Source organism: Monodon monoceros, unplaced genomic scaffold (genome assembly GCF_005190385.1).
Source record: "Monodon monoceros isolate NGI ecotype Baffin Bay Population unplaced genomic scaffold, NGI_Narwhal_1 Super_Scaffold_21, whole genome shotgun sequence".
Taxonomy (NCBI): Eukaryota; Metazoa; Chordata; class Mammalia; order Artiodactyla; family Monodontidae; genus Monodon; species Monodon monoceros.
This window is the reverse complement of record NW_021703778.1, coordinates 160609628-160630585: the sequence shown is the minus strand read 5'-3', so window position 1 is coordinate 160630585 and position 20958 is coordinate 160609628. Positions and strand designations below refer to the sequence as shown.

Here is a 20958-nt window from a genome sequence, read left to right as displayed (position 1 = left end):
ATTCAACAGAAGTCTTCTTTGCAGAAACTGACAAGCTGATTTTAAAATTCACATGGAAGTTCAAGGGACCCATAATAGCCAAAACAATCTTGATAAAGAAGAACAATGTTGGAGGATTCACACTTCCTGATTTCACAATTTACTACAAAGCTACAGTAATCAAGGCAGTGTGGTACTAGCATAAGGATACACATATACATCAGTGGAATAGAACTGAGAGTTCAGAAATCAACCCTCACATTTATGGTCAATTGATTCTTGACAAGGGTGTCAAAACTATTCAATGGGGGAAAGAATAGTCTTTCCAACGAATGGTGCTGGAACTGGATACCACATGGAAAAATAGAGCTGCACCCACGTCTCATACCATATACAAAAATTGCCTCAAAATGGATCAACAGCCTAAATGTAAGAGCAAAACTATAAAACTCTCAGAAGAAAACACAGGTACAAATCTTTGTGACTTTGGATTAGGCGATGGTTTCTTAGATATAGTACTGAAAACATAAGCAACAACAATGACAAAATAGGTAAATTAGACTTCACCAAAATTTAAAATGTTTGTGCTTCAAAGGATACCATGAAGAAAGTGAAATGACAACCCACAGAAGGGGAGAAAATGTTTGCAAATTATATATCTGATAAGGGACTTGAATCTAAAATATATAAAGAACATTTATAACTCAATTACTAAAAAAACAATTTAAAAATGGGCAAAGGATTTGAATAGACATTTCTTTCAAGAGGATATATAAATGACTAAAAAAAAAAAAACACGTGAGAATACGCTCAACATCATTTGTCATTAGAGAAATGCAAATCAAAACCACAATAAGATACCACTTCACATCCACAGGATGGATGTAACCAAAGAGACAGGTTATTGAAAGTCTTGGCAAGGATGTGAAGAAACAGGAACCCTCACACACTGTTGGGAATATAAAATGATACACCTACTTGGAAAGAGTCTGACAGTTCTTCCAAAGGTTGAGAATAGAGTTTCCATATGACCCGAAAATTCCAAATCTACCCAAGATAAATAAAAACATATGTCTACACAAAAACTTGTACACTTATTCATCATTGTACATCATTATTCATAATAGCTAAAAAGTGAAAACAACTCAAATGTCCATCAACTGATTAACTGATAGATAAAATATGGTACATCCATATAATAGAATATTATTGAGTAATAAAATGGAGTGAAGTATTGATATGTATTACAAGATGGATGACTTGAAAACATTATGCTAAGTCAAAGAAGCCAGGCACAAAAGGCCGTGTACTATATGATTCCATTTATATGAAATGTCCAGAATAAGCAAATCTACAGAAACAGACAGTAGATTAGTGGTTACCTAGGGCTGGAGGGGATGGGAGGTGATTGCTAAAGGGGATGGGGTTTCTTTGGGAGATGATGAAATGTCATCAAATTGATTGTGTTGATGGTTGCAAAACCCTGTGAATACACTAAAAACCACTGAATTGTACACTTCAAATATGTGAAATTTATGGTATATGAATTATAGCTCAATAAAGCTATTACCAAAAAAAGAAAAGAGAACCCCAGTATGTGTAAAAAAACAATGGTTACCTCTGGGGAGTAGGATGAGAAAGTAAAGGAAGACTTTGATTTTTCACTTTAAACACTTTTGAATTATTTGAAAATCTATTCAAATGTGCATATATTAGTTTAGGAATTTTTTTAATGGAAAAAATATTTTTTAAAAGAAAAGAACAAAGCCACTTTACAGTTAACAATTCAAGTTAAAGGTGAGGTGTCGGGGTGTGGGTGAGGCATGGACAGAGGCAAACACTCCAAACCCTGTGTTTCAAAATTTTCTCTTTAGTCCAGAGACACTGCTAGACGTCCTATAATGCACAGGACAACCCCACAACAAAGGATTACCCCGCCCTTTTTAATGTGATTTTTTTCCCCCCAGAAACAGCAAAGTGCCTCATTCTTCCCACCCCAGCCAGAGCCAGTGAGTGTCTGGTGTGGGCGTCTAAAAGCCCAGTTCCTCTGCCCCAAGGTGGGACAAACCGCAAGGTGTAATTTATGCTGCAGAGCTCCACAAGATAACCTCTTACTTGGCTTCTTCCCTTTTCCCATCCTCACACCCCTCACTCTCCTACTAATCTCTTCCAGAGTACTTCCTTGATAAATCACTTCCACCCAAACATTTAGCCCAGAGTCTGCTTCTTAGAGAAAATGACCTCAGACCTTGAAAGACTCTCCCTTTCCTACTACTGCTACTTATGGTGTAGATACGATGGCCAGAGCTCCAGCAACCACATTGAGCCCTGAGGATGAGGGCAACATCCTAGGGATAGCAGAGCTGAAGACACCTGACTCCCTGTTGACATTATGCAGTCACCATACTTGCCCTGAATTGTCTATATGCAGTGTAGACCTCTTTTCTGGAATAGAGTAAAATTTTGTCTGCTTCAACCACTACTTTTTGGGTCTGGTAACTTGATGCTGATACAGTCCCTTAACAGCTGTGTGTACTTGGGAAATTTACTGACTCTCTCTGAGCCTTACTTTCCAGAACTCAAAGAACTGTTGAAAGAATAAGCAGGTCATCAACTCTTCCCAAACAGGCCCTAGACTTCATATCCTCCAGGAAATTTGTCTTAATTAACTGAAGAGAGAGTGATAGTTACTGTTTCAAGTTATAAACTCCCAGATGGATGGTCTCCATCCATCATTCCATGAAATGGAACACCAGTAAATCCCTGTGTGGTCAAAGCATGCCTTCTACACATTTGTTTTTACAGATGTTGGTATTAAGTCACAGGCTGTTAAATAAAAGAAGCTAAGTCTAAAAATACAGTAGGTCAAGAAACAGTACATATAGCAGGCCTCCACACCAAATACCAAAAATATAACATCTGAAGCAGAAAACATCAACAGTCAGAATTAATTTAAAAAGCCCTTAGTGGGGAAAATGCTAACTGTAGCATAAATTCAGTTTTCAAATTTTAAGTCCCAAAGAAAGGTCTCAAGATTCTGGTGGGAATGGAAGTGGCTTATAGGAAATAGCAGGAAACTAAGAAAGAAGGAAGCCCACAGATGAGTAAGATTGAATGAACATCTACTTTAAGAGAGAAAAGAGAGATAGAAACTATAAACCACCAAAAGCAAAGGCAACAAAAGCAAAAATAAACAAGAAGGACTACACCAAACCGAAAAGCTTCTGCACAGCAAAGGAAACCATCAACAAAATGAAAAGGCAACCTACTGAAAGGGAGAAAATATTTGCAGATCATATTTATCTGATAAGGGGTTAATATCCAAAATATACAGGGACTTCCCTGGTGGTCCAGTGGCTAAGACTCCACGCTTCCAATGCAGGGGGCCCAGGTTCGATGCCTGGTCGGGGAACTAGATCCCGCATGCCACAACTAAGAGTTCGAATATCACAGCTAAAAGATCACGCATGCCACAACGAAGATCGAAGATCCCGAGTGTCGCAACTAAGACTCGGTGCAGCCAAATAAATAAATAAATATTATATATATATATATAAAACTCAGACAACTCAATAGCAAAAAACCCCCAAACAATCCAATTTAAAAATGGGCAGAGCAATTATACTCCAATAACGATGTTAAAAAAAAAATGGACAGAGGATTTTTTTTTTTTTTTTTTGCGGTACGCAGGCCTCTCACTGTTGTGGCCTCTCCCGCTGCGGAGCACAGGCTCCGGACGCGCAGGCTCAGCGGCCATGGCTCACGGGCCCAGCAGCTCCGAGGCATGTGGGATCTTCCCAGACCGGGGCACGAACCCGTGTCCCCTGCATCGGCAGGCAGACTCTCAACCACTGCGCCACCAGGGAAGCCCCTGGACAGAGGATTTGAATAGACATTTTTCCAAAGCAGAAATACAGTTGCTCAACATCACTAATCATCAAGGAAATGCAAATCAAGACCACAATGAGATATCACCTCACACCTGTTAGAATGGCTGTTATCAAAGAGGTAACAAGTGTTGGTGAGGGTGTGTGGAAAACAGAACCCTTGGGCACTGTTGGTGGGAATGTAAATTGGTGCAGCTGCTGTGGAAAACAGTATGAAGTTCCCTCAAAGAATTAAAAATAGAACTACCATACGATAGCAATTCTACTTCTGGGTATTTACCCAAAGGAAATGAAAACACTAACGTGAAAAGATATCTGCAATCCCATGTTCATTGTAGCATTATTTACAGTAGCCAAGACTTGGAAACAACCTAAGTGTCCATTAATGGATGAATGGATAAAGAAGTCACGGTAGGGCCTTCCCTGGTGGCGCAGTGGTTAAGAATCCACCTGCCAATGCAGGGCACACGGGTTCGAGCCCTGGTCCAGGAAGATCCCACATGCCACGGGGCAACTGAGCCTGTGCGCCACAACTACTGAGCCTGTGCTCTAGAGCCCGCGAGCCGCAACTACTGAGCCCATATGCCACAACTACTGAAGCCCGCGCACCTAGAGCCCGTGCTCCGCGACAAGAGAAGCCACCGAAACGAGAAGCCTGTGCACCGCAACGAGAAGCCTGCGCACCACAACAAAGAGTAGCCCCCGACTGCCGCAATTAGAGAAAGCCTGTGCGCAACAACGAAGGCCCAATGCAGCCAAAAATAAAAAAATAAAAATTTTAAAACCGGGAAATTAAAAAAATTAGGTGGTTTACTTTAAAAATTAAAACTAGATGATCCAAAAGTTAGCAAGTCTCTGCTAATATAATGCAGGAATTTAATCAAATGTAAGTTTAAAAATAGCATATAAAGCATAAAGAAGTAAACAAAAGTATTATTAATAAAATTTAAAGTTATACAAGTGATGAAATCAATAACACTGAATTTATATGTCCCCAAACACACAAATGTTATTTTGGGTGTGTTTACTAGGCTTGGAGTGTGGTTGGGGATTATGTTCCCTCCTGCTCCAAAATTCTGTAAGGTAAGAAAAAATCCAACTGAAATATATACAGATACCAGGATACACAGAAACTCTCAAATAAAAAAGAGAACTCTGGAAAATGCACATTCTCAAACCATTATGTGATAATTTTAGAAATAAATCAAAGCATAATTATATAACCAACCATAAAAAAGCATTTATAAAAGTCTTTTTTTTTTTTTAACATCTTTATTGGGGTATAATTGCTTTACAATGGTGTGTTAGTTTCTGCTTTATAACAAAGTGAATCAGTTATACATATACATATGTTCCCATATGTCTTCCCTCTTGTGTCTCCCTCCCTCCCACTCTCCCTATCCCACCCCTCCAGGCTGTCACAAAGCACCGAGCTAATATCCCTGTGCCATGCGGCTGCTTCCTTCCCACTAGCTATCTACCTTACTACATTTATTAGTGTTTATATGTCCATGACTCTCTCTCGCCCTGTCAAAGCTCACCCTTCCCCCTCCCCATATCCTCAAGTCCGTTCTCCAGTAGGTCTGCGTCTTTATTCCTGTCTTACCCCTAGGTTCTTCATGACATTTTTTTTTCTTAAATTCCATATATATGTGTTAGCATACGGTATTTGTCTTTTTCTTTCTGACTTACTTCACTCTGTATGACAGACTCTAGGTCTATCCATCTCATTACAAATAGCTCAATTTCGTTTCTTTTTAAGGCTAAGTAATATTCCATTGTATATATGTGCCACATCTTCTTTATCCATTCATCCGATGATGGACACTTGGGTTGTTTCCATCTCCGGGCTATTGTAAATAGAGCTGCAATGAACATTTTGGTACATGACTCTTTTTGAATTTTGGTTTTCTCAGGGTATATGCCCAGTAGTGGGATTGCTGGGTCATATGGTAATTCTATTTGTAGTTTTTTAAGGAACCTCCATACTCTTCTCCATAGTGGCTGAACCAATTCACATTCCCACAAGCAGTGCAAGAGCGTTCCCTTTTCTCCACACCCTCTCCAGCATTTATTGTTTCTAGATTTTTTGATGATGGCCATTCTGACTGGTGTGAGATGATATCTCATTGTAGTTTTGATTTGCATTTCTCTAATGATTAATGATGTTGAGCATTCTTTCATGTGTTTGTTGGCATTCTGTATATCTTCTTTGGAGAAATGTCTATTTAGGTCTTCTGCCCATTTTTGGATTGGGTTGTTTGTTTTTTTGTTATTGAGCTGCATGAGCTGCTTGTAAATTTTGGAGATTAATCCTTTGTCAGTTGCTTCATTTGCAAATATTTTCTCCCATTCTGAGGGTTGTCTTTTGGTCTTGTTTACGGTTTCCTTTGCTGTGCAAAAGCTTTGAAGTTTCATTAGGTCCCATTTGTTTATTTTTGTTTTTATTTCCATTACTCTAGGAGGTGGGTCAGAAAGGATCTTGCTGTGATTTATGTCATAGAGTGTTCTGCCTATGTTTTCCTCTAAGAGTTTGATAGTTTCTGGCCTTACATTTAGGTCTTTAATCCATTTTGAGCTTATTTTTGTGTATGGTGTTAGGGAGTGATCTAATCTCATACTTTTACATGTACGTGTCCAGTTTTCCCAGCACCATTTATTGAAGAGGCTGTCCTTTCTCCACTGTACATTCCTGCCGCCTTTATCAAAGATAAGGTGACCATATGTGCGTGGGTTTATCTCTGGGCTTTCTATCCTGTTCCATTGATCTATCTTTCTGTTTTTGTGCCAGTACCATACTGTCTTGATTACTGTAGCTTTGTAGTATAGTCTGAAGTCAGGGAGCCTGATTCCTCCAGCTCCTTTTTTCGTTCTCAAGATTGCTTTGGCTATTCGGGGTCTTTTGTGTTTCCATACAAATTTTGAAATTTTTTGTTCTAGTTCTGTGAAAAATGCCAGTGGTAGTTTGATAGGGATTGCATTGAATCTGTAGATTGCTTTGGGTAGTAGAGTCATTTTCACAATGTTGATTCTTCCCATCCAAGAACATGGTATATCTCTCCATCTATTTGTATCATCTTTAATTTCTTTCATCAGAGTCTTATAATTTTCTGCATACAGGTCTTTTGTCTCCTTAGGTAGGTTTATTCCTAGATATTTTATTCTTTTAGTTGCAGTGGTAAATGGGAGTGTTTTCTTGATTTCACTTTCAGATTTTTCATCATTAGTATATAGGAATGCCAGAGATTTCTGTGCATTAATTTTGTATCCTGCTACTTTACCAAATTCATTGATTAGCTCTAATAGTTTTCTGGTAGCATCTTTAGGATCCTCTATGTATAGTATCATGTCGTCTGCAAACAGTGACAGCTTTACTTCTTCTTTTCCGATTTGGATTCCTTTTATTTCCTTTTCTTCTCTGATTGCTGTGGCTAAAACTTCCAAAACTACGTTGAATAAGAGTGGTGAGAGTGGGCAACCTTGTCTTGCTCCTGATCTTAGTGGAAATGCTTTCAGTTTTTCACCATTGAGGGTGATGTTTGCTGTGGGCTTGTCATATATGGCCTTTATTATGTTGAGGAAAGTTCCCCCTATGCCTACTTTCTGCAGGGTTTTTATCATAAATGGGTGTTGAATTTTGTCGAAAGCTTTCTCTGCATCTATTGAGATGATCATATGGTTTTTCTCCTTCAATTTGTTAATATGGTTTATCACATTGATAGATTTGCGTATATTGAAGAATCCTTGCATTCCTGGAATAAACCCCACTTGATCATGGTGCATGATCCTTTTAATGTGCTGTTGGATTCTGTTTGCTAGTATTTTGTTGAGGATTTTTGCATCTATGTTCATCAGTGATATTGGCCTGTAGTTTTCTTTCTTTGTGACATCCTTGTCTGGTTTTGGTATCAAGGTGATGGTGGCCTCGTAGAAGGAATTTGGGAGTGTTCCTCCCTCTGCTATATTTTGGAAGAGTTTGAGAAGGATAGGTGTTAGCTCTTCTCTAAACGTTTGATTGAATTCACCTGTGAAGCCATCTGGTCCTGGGCTTTTGTTTGTTGGAAGATTTTTAATCACAGTTTCAATTTCAGTGCTTGTGATTGGTCTGTTCATATTTTCTATTTCTTCCTGATTCAGTCTTGGCAGGTTGTGCATTTCTAAGAATTCGTCCATTTCTTCCAGATTGTCCATTTTATTGGCATAGAGTTGCTTGTAGTAATCTCTCATGATTTTTTTAATTTCTGCAGTGTCAGTTGTTACTTCTCCTTTTTCATTTCTAATTCTATTGATTTGAGTCTTCTCCCTTTTTTTCTTGATGAGTCTGGCTAGTGGTTTATCTATTTTGTTTATCTTCTCAAAGAACCAGCTTTTAGTTTTATTGATCTTTGCTATCGTTTCCTTCATTTTTTTTCATTTATTTCTGATCTGATTTTTATGATTTCTTTCCTTCTGCTAGCTTTGGGGTTTTTATAAAACAGTCTTTTTGAAAAACATTGAAATGAGTTAGAACTCAACAGAGAATGGATAAGAATATTTATCTCAACCACAGAGAGGACCTAAATTTATGAAAAAATATAGAAAAAAATGCCAGTGAAAATGAGTGTATTTGGGTATATAAAAATATTTTCTACATTCCAAACAATAGTCAATAAAAAGGTAGCAGAATAGGATAAATATTTGGGACATATACAAATAAATAAATACATACAACAAAGATAAGAACTTGATGTGTCCCCCTTGGCTCTCAAGACAGCACTTATATACCACAAAGAATCCCAGGGGTCCTTGGAGCATAGTTTGAAAACCACTTGCCTGGTTGGTCTCTAAGATTGGTCTCTAAGGTCAATCTGATCTTCATCAGATGCTTAATACTAGGGAAGACCCAAGACACAGCTTTGGTGCCAGTATTCCAAGAGTTCATGGGCAGAGTCAGGAAGTGACTTCTGGGATCAGATATGTCCAAACTGGAGAGTAAAATCCTGGGGGCAGGCCCATTAGTTGTCATGGTGATGGGAGGACGCTTGCAACTTTGAGAGGACATCAAATATTCCAATGGGAGGTACAGGCTCTGATTATGTGGACTCCTGGGAGGTAGGCAGAACACCACCCAAACCTTCTACCATCCTGACATTCTGATAACCAGGCTATCTCTGTCTTCTTCTATTACCCCAGGTTGCCTAAGGACCCTCACCACTGAAAAAAGAGGTTGTGATCTCTTTAACTGGCAATTCTCCCCACAAGGACTCCAAAGGAAGAAATGGCAAGGAAGTGGTGGTTCACAGTATAAGCTCTAAAGGGATGCCCCACACTACTTCCACTGGGTAACTTCAGACACTGCCTGGAAGCTCTCTGGGCCTCGGATCCTGGTCTGTAATGTGAGAATATTAACAGTACCTACCCTTATGGGGTTGTTATAAGAATTAAACATATGTAAAGATTGTACTGGGTTTAACCTATGGTAAAGCACTCAATAAATTTCATAATTTTTAATTAAACACAAGAGTAAAAAAAAATCACATATAACCCACAAATCCAATAATTTAAGGATAATTGAATAAACTATTCTACATTAAGTGAACACGTGGAATTCTTGAGAAAGTGTATAGGAAATAACATAAAAGGAAAGGAAAAAAACCAGAATAGTAGGAACTTATGGATTACAATACTATATGTTTAGTCATGAGTATCAGAAGAGTTAAGAGAATGTATTGATAACTACCCCCAGCTCCTTTTAGAGATTAGTGGGTGTACAACGTGACAGCGAATATGTTAGATTTCCCCTCTGTGATGATCAAGTGTCCTGCACAAACAGGTACTTAAGTGAACTGCAAAGATCAAGATGCTGCTACTGATGAAGAAGAGTTCAGAGCTTCTTATCCTTCTCCCTCCCAAAGGGAAAGCAGCCTGGAGCTCACAGATGATCAAAGCTTTAACTGAGGGACTCACACTCTGGAGTCGAGCTGTTCTCAGACCTGTCTGGCCAGGACGATGTTGTTTTGCAATTAGAATCTGAATGCCTGTGGTGGGGCTGCTCTTTCCAGGGCACATGCCCCACTGCTCCCTAATGTCCCACATCTCTAAGTCCCACTCAGTTGCATTTCTGGTCTGACCCCTGGGCTCACTGACCACAGGATTTCCCTTCCAAGAAGAGGTGATCAACAGCAGAGATGCTGGGGGGTTGATCAGAGAATGGGAACAATAAATCCTGAACATTTCATGACGCTTCAATGATGGCTCTCCCGCCAAAGGAAGATGCGGTGGGTGTGCTAAAGGTGCAGCCTTTCAGAAAAGTGGTATAATGTCCAGGAATTCAGATAAACTGAAGAGAAGGAGGCAGAAGGTTGGAGGGTGAAGGGAGAGCAGCATGATGATGGAGATGTTTCCTGATGAGGTGTGTTTCCCCACTGTCCTCAGCAGGACCGTGGGCTTCTGGATCCAAACACAGTAACGTGTTCCTCTGCAGGGTGAGAGTGTCCCCACGTATAAAGTCACTGATGGGCTGGTGGTAGTAATCATCCCCTGTCCTTCTCTCTTTCCTCCTCAGGGGAAAGGACTGTTGCTTGCTGGGTCAGCTCCTGGGGCTCTGCTTTACTATGAAGACTAGGCTGAATGAGGGGAAGCTAAAAGAAGTTGGAGAGGTTAAGTCAATCACGATAATACAGAGCAGAGAGAGATGGGGGAGAAGAGACAAGGAAGGACAGAAAGACTGAGAGGGCTGCCAGTTGGGGAGGATTTGGGGAGGGGTTTCAGGATAAAAGTCTCCAGAATTCCTTTGAGGAATGACAGACTGGGAGATGGGGAGAGAGGAAGCTTTCCTTTGTGTTATAAGTTGGAGACTAAGATTCTTTAGAGATACACAAGCAAAAATTGAATTTATTTTTCCATTACTTTGGGCTAATGGAACATGCTTGTTTGTATGGAACACTATACCCTAAGAACCCTAAGGAGCCCAAGAATTATTTGGGTTACATTCATACCAAACCCATCTCTCCTTCACAGAGAAAGGTATGAAGGGGAAGAGAGAACAGGAGGGAATTTAGGATAAAAGAAGAGGAAATCGCTGTTTTATAACATAAACGAGAATTTCTAGTGAAACAAGCTGAAATTAACATGTGTGTGTATGAGAATGCTGGGCAGTGGGGAGTAAGAGCTATGGCCTGCAAAGTCTCTAATTTCAAGATAGGTACTGAAGTTTCCTAAGTAGGAAACAAATAATTAAACAAATCCAGGGTTCTCAGAATGGACAGTCTGAGAGCTTCCCCATGAAAATTTGGTAGTAGATCCCAAGAGAGATGACCCTACCTGGAATGAATGCATGCAAATTCCTACCAGCCACTCTTTCTGCTCCCTCATTCCCCATGACCAGCACTGCTCCTTGGCTACAGTCTTAAAATGTACCCATCATTGTTCACATGAAACAATAGGTTAAAGTGTTTTAACAACTATTGCTATGACTAAAAGTGCAGAGCAGTTGAAAAAATACTGAACAAAAACTGGCATCCTGGCTATTATCAAAAAGGCAAGAAATAACAAGTGTTGGCAAGGATGTGGAGAAAAGAGAACCCTCCTACACTGTTGGTGGGAATGTAAATTGGTGCAGCCACTGTGGAAAACAGTACGGAGGTTCCTCAAAAAGTTAAGAATAGAACTACCATATGACCCAGCTATCCCACTTCTGGGTATTTACCCAAAGCATATGAGAACATTAATTTAAAAAGATATATGTACCCCAATGTTCACTGCAGTATTATTTACAATAGCCAAGATATGGAAACAACCTAAGCGCACGTCAACAGATGAATGAAGAAAGTGTGATACACACACACATATATACATGCAATGGAACACTACTCAGCCATAAAAAGATGACGTCTTACCATTTGTGACAACATGGATGGGCCTGGAGGGTATCATGCTAAGTGAGATAAATCAGACTGAGAAAGACAACTACCGTATGATTTCATTCATATGTGGAATATAAAAAACAAAAAATAAATGAACAGGGCTTCCCTGGTGGCGCAGTGGTTGAGAGTCCACCTGCCGATCCAGGGGACACAGGTTCGTGGCCCGGTCCGGGAAGATCCCACATGCCGCGGAGCGGCTGGGCCCGTGAGCCATGGCCACTGAGCCTGCGTGTCCGGAGCCTGTGCTCCGCAACGGGAGAGACCACAACAGTGAGAGGCCCGCGTACCGAAAAAAAAAAAAAAAAAAAGATTTGTGTGCAAATGCTTTGTAAAATGTAAAGTGCCAATTCAATGTGTCAGTTAAATCTTGATACACGTATGACATCTGCTAACGTGACATTTATTAATGTATTCATGGGATGTTTTTACTCTTTCGCAATGCCTGTTCATCATCTTTGACGTTCGGTTATAGCTTTAGACTATAAGATGGTGATTCCCAGTATTTTATTTTTTGGATCTAATATAATTTGATTCAAAAGCTCTTTCCATGTAGGAAAAAAAAACACGATTCTGAAAACAACATCCAGTTCAGCACCCCATAGGTGTGCACACTGGCCAGGCCAAATCACATACCTGTCTGCCCAGCTCCTGAACCCCACGAGAGCCTTGTAGAATACCACTGCACAGGGGCTAATCATGAACCACACCCAGGTCCAAAAAGGGGCGCCACTATGATCATCTCTGTTTAGTTGAAATAAATAAAACTGTGTTGAAGATCTGGTCGTCTACTTTGAGTGGTCCACCACTGAGGCGGGGCTGGTCATCTCTGAGTCTGAGCTTCCCAGATCCGTACAAGCCAGAGCCACTTTCTCAGCTCAGACGCAGCACATCCCTGCATCTGATAGTGTTGTTCTAGATTTTTTTTTCAAGAGTTTTTCCTTATCTCATTTGCGCCTTTTTTTCCCTTTTTGTTTTTATTTGGCCTCGACACGCAGCATGTGGGATCTTAGTTCCCCGACCAGGGATCAAACCTGTGGCCCCCTGCAGTGGCAGCATGGAATCCTAACCACTGGACCGCCAGGGAAGTCCCAGTGTTGTTCTAAATTAATGTTCCCCTTGCCTCCTTAACCATCAGCAGGTGAGGAGGTCCACCAAGGCAAAAGACAAGCACATCTCACCCCTCTCCATTCTAGCCCTGCCACCGGCTTGCCTAAGTTTCAAAGCTTAGGGAGGGGCCTTCCCTGGTCAGCAACATCACAACATCACATAACAGCCTTCTAGACTCGAGTTCTCAAACTTTAACGTGGCTACAATTCACCAGGTGGTTTGTTGAAGAGCAGCTTCTAATTCAGGTAGTCTGGGGCTGGCCTGTGACTCTGCATTTCTAACAAGGTCCAAGGTGATGCTGGTCCTGCTGATTCACGGACCACTGTTTGAGTAGCGAGAATCCTTGGGGGTGGTCTCAATTTTCAACCCTAGGCCAACTCCTATCACACATGCCTCAAGTGTGCTTCCTGTTCTGCCTCTATCAGAGCCATCTGGGGAAGTTTCTTAAAATGCATCTGAAAGGGGGATCCAAACAGCTGCATTTTAACAAGCACCACACTCCCCTCAGGTAAGTTCTTATGGACAGTGAACCTTGGGAACCACCAGTAGAGAATTCTAGACGTTCTTACTGGACCACACAATTGGAAGCTGGACACTGCCCTGCATGACCTTGGACTTAGGTAGAGGGGCTTTTATAGAACTGCACCTTGTACTGAGGGATGCTATGCCATGCAGGAGCACAGGGTTGTCTTTCACAGCTGAGATGCAGTGGAGAAGACTACACATCACATCGTCTTGTCCCTTTCATGACAATCTATAGGAGAAATTTTTATTCACATCTACAAAAGCTGGGTGTCTTCCAAGCAGCCAGCCTGGATAAAAGGAACCATTTAATGGTTGCCCTTGCCTCTTTCTTTCAACAACTGGAAAACTCACAGCCAAATCTGGCAATTACGTGGGTCCTTTTGACATATATCTCTGTGTATTAACAATTTGTGGCTTAACTGTCCTATCCTACTCATGTTTTCTCATCTCCCCAATGTCTTAAATCCATTCGTATCCATTTCTAGTGCACTGTGCATATATGTGCGGTAGGCATCCGTGCTGTTCACCGAGGTCAAGTCTTATCCACTTCTGGACTTATGGGAGGAGTGTGCTTCTTTACATCCTTGAAGTTGGGTGTAACCATGGGACTTGATTTGGCCAATGAAACGTGTGTGGAGGTGACTTCTTGTCACCTCCAGGTGGTGCCTGTTTAATTGCAGGTGGCCGCACTCTTCAACCCTTTCTGTCCCTTCCTGGGCAGTACTGGAGGCATGAGCTGATAAAGAGCAGCCACAAGATAAAAGAATCCTGGAACACTGGGCCAACCCAGGAGACAACTGTCCTGGTAAAGCACCTCGCCCGCAATGGGCTTTGGGTGAGTAAGAAGTAAACTCTTGTTGTGTTAAGCTACTGAGATGACGGGGTAGCCCAAGGCTTAGGGCTACCCTGACCATATCAATATGCAAATGATCTCATATCCTTTGTGGACAGAAGCTGAGTTATAAATACACAGGCAAACACAAAAACAAATGCCTAACAAATGCCTGTTTGAGAGAAAAAGATATTTACAGAAGATCACTTACAGAGTATAATGTCAATCTACTTCTCTGAGTACTTCAAATTCATTCTTGTTTCAAGTCTGATCACCAGCCTCTTTCAGAATCAACTCCCTGAGTTGTGTTTTAATATTCTGCTCTTTCTATGCTGTGGTAAAATATACATAATATTTGTCATTTTAACCATTCATAAGTGTACTATTCGATGGCATTAAATACATTCACATTGTTGTATAACCATCGCCACTATCTATATCCAAAACTTTTTTATCATCCCCAACAAAAATGCCATTAAAGAAGCCTTCCCTTCTTCCCTCAGTCCCTGGTACCCTCTATTCTACTCTCCATCCCTATGAAATCTGCCTATCCTAAACACTTCATCTAAGTCGAATTGTATCTGTCCTTCTGTGTCTGGCTTATTTCACTAAGTATCATATTTTCAAGGTCCATCTGTGTTGTACATACATTCCACTGTATGTATGCACATTTTGTTTATCCATTCATCTGCTGATAGACACCTGGGTTGCTTCCACCTTTTGGCTCCTGTGAATAACGCTGCAATGAACACTGGTGTACAAACACAGGCATACCTCTTTCTATTGTGCTTTGCTTTACTGTGCTTCACGGCTATTGTGTTTTTTACAAACTGAAGGTTTGTGGCAACCCTGTGACGAGGAAGTCTATTGATGCCATTTTTCCAACAGCATTTGCTCACTTCGTGTCTCTGTGTTACATTTTGGTAAGTCTTGCAATATTTCAAACTTTTTCATTATTGTTATATTTGTTACGGTGGGCTGTGATCAGTGATCTTTGATGTTACTGTTGCAAAAAGATTATGACTCACTGAAGGCTCAGATGGTGGTTAGCATTTTTTAGCAATGAAGTATTTTTAAATTAAGGTATATACATTTTTTAGACATAATGCTATTGCACACTTAACAGACTACAGCACAGTGAAAACATAATTTTCACATGCACTGGGAAACCAAAAAAAATTCATGTGACTCGCTTTACTGTGATATTCGCTTTATTGCAGTGGTCTGGAACCGGATTCGCAGCATCTCTGAGGTGTTCCTGTATCTGTTTGAGTCTCTGCTTTCAATTCTTTGGGATATATATTCCCTAGGAGTGGAATTTCTGGGTCACATGTAGTTCTATGTTTAAACTTCTGAGAAACTGGCCACAGTGTTTTTTACTCTGCTCTGACTTTTAAATTAAACAACAGTTGCATGAAATCCTCAGTTGCATTTTCCAGGAAACTGTTGTTTGTGAGCATCACCCACTGTCCTATGCAATGTTTCCCACATAAAATCCCAAGAGGAAAATATTTTTGAGAATTGCATATTGGGAAAAGGTGTATGCTTCCTTTTGTCTACTAAGAATTCCAGTGTGGGGACATCCCTGGTGGTGCAGTGGTTAAGAATCAGCCTGCCAATGCAGGGGACATGGGTTCAATCCCTGGTCCGGGAAGATCCCACATGCCACGGAGCAACTAAGCCCATGTGCCACAACTACTGAGCCTGCGCTCTAGAGCCCACGAGCCACAACTACTGAGCCTGCACACCACAACAACTCAAGCCCGCATTTCCTAGAGCCCGCGTGCCACAATTACTGAAGCCCACATGCCCTAGAGCCCACGTGCCGCCAACTACTGAGCCCGCACGTCACAGCTACTGAAGCCCGTGCTCTAGGGCCCGTGTGCCGCAACTACTGGGCCCATGTGCTGCAACTACTGAAGCCCGCATGCCTAGAGCCCGTGCTCCGCCATAAGAGAAGCCACAGTAATGAGAAGCCTGCGCACCACAACGAAGGGTAGCCCCCGCTCGTCGCAACTAGAGAAGGCCCGCGTGCAGCAACGAAGACCCAACACAGCCAAAAAAAAAAATTCCAGTGTGGGTCATGACTCCGCCATGGAGCCTGCAGCCAAATCTGAAGCTTGAATAGTCACTGGTGGTACTCAGTCCTCGCCCCCTGGCATCTCCTTTACCACTTGTGGACACACTGGCCTGACTTCAAATGGCCAGTGCCTATGTCTTATCAGAAGGCTACTCTTGGGCCGTCCATGAAAAATCAGGACAGAAGTACCTGGAAATTATATTTTTGTGGTTCCCCCACCCTCCAAGCAGCTTTTAACCACTTTCTGACTAGTGTGCATGTATAAATACCCCAGCTCCCTTGCCTGGGGTAAGTCTGGTTAATGAGCTTTGCACTGTTCTCAAGCTTCCACTTGAGATTAAGGATCAGTTGCCCACTATGCTTTCTGCCTAATACCATACCCTATACTGACTGACTTCCCTCTCTTGTATCACTTCCTCCTTCACCTCCCTGTCTCCGTTGAATCTGCCAATAAACTGCTTGCACTCAAATTCTTGGCTCAGAAGCTGCTTCTGAGGGAACTTCAGCTAAGACAAAGCTCCTCTCTACCGATTTCCTAGATCCAACTGCTTTCCATATTTCTGTTCTTCTTTTTTTCCGAGTTCTGAGGTTTTATTTATATTTTATGATTATTCTACTGCATGCTTTCTTGTTATCTGTTACCTCAACACCTTTGCAGAATAAAACAGAGTGGAACTAATTTTTAGAAGAAAAAACCATCACGTAATACTACGATTAAAATACAAGATGTAAAGGGTTTATAGAATATGATCCAAATTTAGAAAAATACATATGTACATATGTGTGTCCATAGGGAAAAAGAATAGAAAGAAATGCACCAACCAACAAGGACCTATTGTATAGTACAGGGAACTATACTCAGTATTTTGTAATAACCTATAAGGGAGAAGAATCTGAAAAAAACTGATCTATATGTATGTATAACTGAATCACTCTGCTGTACACCTGAAACTAACACAACATTGTAAATCAACTAACCTTCAATTTAAAAAAATGACCAAAATGTCAACCATGGTCAACTTTAGGTGATGTCATTACAGATGGTTTTTTTTTTTCTTCTTTATTTCACAAAGAACATGAAGCTTCAGTTTCCTCATCTATAAAACAGGGATAATCACACTTCACACATATGAATCACATATCACATATCTGAATTGTGTTGATTGAAATTGTGGTTAATCGATGAAATTAGCTGCATCACATATTCACATAATAATCACAGTATGTGCCTAATTATGTACCACAATAAAGGGTTGCAAGTGCTGTTATTACATCAGCGATTAATGAAACAATTTAAGGACATGTGAGAAATGAGAAAGTAAAAATAAGCCCATACTTACATAGTGCTTTGTCCTTTTTAAAGAACATTCACTTATATGAACTCATCATCCCTGGCAAGAACCCTGCGAGAGGGGCAGGCTTAGGGGCAGGGTGTGGAAAGGAGACAGGACTAATATTTACTCAACAGCTACAATGTGCCAGATACCAAGGTGGGCACTTGTAGGTATCTCAGAAGAGAAGGATGGGGCTCAGAATGTTAAGGAACCGGCCCAACGTACAGGCAGGGTCAGTAGCTCCAACTCCAGACTCTCGGTCCAGGTTTTCTTCTATTCCATCAGGCTTCATTATTCTATTTGTGCCCCCGGATGACTGTGTGCTTATATGCCCACCCATCCACGACATCCGCGGTTCCTCTGGCATTGATGTTCACCAGTCTTTACACACACTCTGCTCCTTCCTACGTCCATGGCCATGGGAAGTACAAACGGGGGGGCCTGTGGAGGGCGTGGGGAGGACTTAGCTCCCCAATCTCCCACCAAAACCACCCCCAAATGAATAATCTAAATCAAAACCCTGTACCAGCTACACAGACATAGCAGATTCAAAGAAAGTTCCACAGCAACCCTTCCCAATCAGTTTGCTCACCCCAAGTCCTCCCTACATAGAAGTTCTGGAACTGTCTTTTGAGAAAGAGGTTTAGGTAGGTTTGGGAGGACTTAGGTAATTCTGCTAAGAGAGTCCAGTGGAGAATGTGGGCTGGGGGAGAGAGCTGTGGAGGGTATTACTCTGTCTCCATCCCCGTCAGGGCCCGTGTTCTGGTCATCGTGGAGAATGCTATGAAAGTCTTTCTTACCAGATACCCAGTTACTGTGGTGTCATAATGGCCCACGGATGGGCAGGGCCGCCTGAAATAAGAGAGGGTTGCGGTGGTGAGCTGGGCAGTTCAGCACAAAGCACTTCAGACGCAGCCCGTGTATCTGGAATCAGGCCAGTCCTCTCCACCTTGCCTCCTACTCACCACCTGAAGCCCTGGGCTTCTAGACTAACCCTGGGAAGTCTTTCTTGACTAATCAGGCCTGAGGCTGATCCCTGTTGTACCTTGTGTTCCTTCTCCTGGAAGAACGTCTACCAAAGACAACCTTGCGTGGGAGCTTCAAAGAGGTCCACCTTGTCACCGCCTCACTGACAGCTCTCCCGTCAGCACAGGGGCTACGGCAGCCAAGCCCCTGCACAGCCCCCTGCCGGCCCTGCTGCGGCTCCGGTGCTCCGGCAGCCAGCCGGGAGCCGCTCCCTTTCTGCGCAGCCTTTCAAAGCCCCCTCCTCCGCTCCAGCTCTCTGCTTTCTTCAGAATTTCTACAGCATCTTTCCCAACCCCCTTATCACTCAAGTATGCTTTACGCATGAACAGTCCTTAGGAGTGTGGTGCAAAGACTCCCAATCTTTTTCCTTCTGCTGGTAATAAAGGCATAACTGATGGCAGCCATGAGACACGCTTGCTCAAAAACTCTCAATAGCTTCCAATTGCCTCTAGATAAGCTCTAGCTCCTGAGTCTGTCACTAGAGTTCCCCCCTCCATCCCATTAGCCAGGAGACTCCCCTAGCTTTCCTTCCACTACTCCCTACAGATCAGGGAGCTCACTGGACCCTGAACGCAATTCTCTCCTCCTCCGGAGTGTAAAGCACTTTTAGTTTCCAGAGCCCAATCAGGCCAACACTTAGCGGTTCAGCCCATAGGTTCCTTCTCCCCACCACCACCTGCTTTCTCCTGGCAGAAAACAGTTTCCATCCTCATTAGCACTTTTGCCTCCTTACTTCCAATCTCGTTTTCGATCTATTTTTTCTATTAAGTTTTAAGTCATGGACAGTCTTTTTAAAATTTGTTTCTCCCCCTCAGACCAGTGCCTCACGCATGGTACTAACTCAATTAATGTTTATAGGCTCCTGTCCCGATCTGTAAGCTTTCTCCCTAATGTTCCATGAATTCAAGCTCAGTCTCCTTAACTAGGAACACTCCCAGAGCAGAACGTCTCCAATTTAAGGATCACTCAAATTCCCTAGAGATTTTAACACGCAGATTCTGACTCAAGTGGTCTGGGGAGGGGCTGAGACTGCATTTATAACAAGCTCCCAAGTGATGCTGACGCAGCTGGTCCGTGGACCTCACTTAAAGAAGCAGGCAGGCAATACCACCTGTGGATCAGGCAACAGCTCACACTGGTGCCACCTGGCCGAGCGCGGAGGTGGATGAATGCAGGGCTGGGAAGCGCGGTCACGCCCTTCGAAGCGCCGGGCCAGAAAAACGCCTGCGAGGATAGCCGCCCCTCCGCCCTCCCGCAGGGCCCACTTACCTATGGTGGACACGACGGTGCCCACAAAGTAGAAGGCGCCGGTGAAGTCCCAGCGCTGGCGAACATTGTCCACGCGGATGCCGGCCTCGGTGGCCTCCTCGTAGTGGCGAAGGAAGCCGCGCAGCTCGTCGCGGCTCAGGTTGTGGCGGCGGCTGAAGTTGGCCAGGCGCTCCTCCCAGCGCTGCTTGGCCTGGCGTTCGTGCGCCAGCTCCAGCGCCGAGAAGACGGCGGCGCCGCCCAGCAGGTAGAGCACGATGAGCGCGGCGAGCAGCAGGAAGCGCGCGTTGTCCTCGTTCAGGTGGCCCGGGCCGCAGCTGCAGCCGCAACCCCGGCCGGCCATGGCCAAACCCCCGGGGGGAGCCCCAAGCCGGGCGGCCGTGTCCGCCGGCTGACTGTCGCCCGGGCGCCCCGGGAGGTGGGGTCTCGGCCCGGCGCTCAGTCCGCCCCTGGCCGCGCGACAGCCAGCTCGCCCATGACCGCCGGACGCTCCTCCAGGCCACGCGGCTCCCTGGGCCGCCGCGTCGACCGCTCCTGCGGCGCCAGCCCCCCACGTCCGCCTCGACTCCCGTTTCAAATCCGCATTTTCGCCGCCGTCCCCGCCCCCCTAGGAGTTCTCCTAAAAGCTGAAGAGCTGAGTGACCCGGCACAGAGTCCGCTTCTGCTTGGCACGAGGATGCAGCCGCTGCTTCCCCCTGGTGTCCTGCCCGGCTCAGATTGGGGAGGGGGCGTGGCGCATCTTAAGGGCAAACTCGGGTGGGCTTGACCTTCCCCCAAAGCAAGGGGCCTCGGGGGCTGACGGGTGAGCGGAGCCCCGCGGTCTCTGTCTCCTTGACCGTCGCTTCTCAAGCCGCTGACGTCTAGGACGCGGGCTCTCAGTCCGCTAGTGCTGGAAGTGCCTCCCCAGATAGAGCCGCAGTGCTGTGTCCCAGGCTCGGCGTCGCACGGAGCCTCGGGCCTCTCGGGTCACCGGCCCGGCTGCCGGCGCTTAGAGGCTGGAGCAGGTCCCGGGCGGGCG

The 20958-nt window shown here is 43.5% G+C and overlaps 1 protein-coding gene across 1 annotated transcript in view; it reads right to left on the bottom strand.

Annotated features, from left to right (window-relative positions):
• Positions 1 to 20283, bottom strand: part of KCNK13 (potassium two pore domain channel subfamily K member 13) — a 112980-nt gene extending 92697 nt beyond the window's left edge. The window contains exon 1 of the mRNA XM_029239252.1: positions 19944 to 20283. Within this exon, the coding sequence (XP_029095085.1) occupies positions 19944 to 20283 (340 nt within the window). The remainder of the gene's footprint in view (positions 1 to 19943) is intronic.
• Positions 20284 to 20958: the final 675 nt, after the last annotated feature.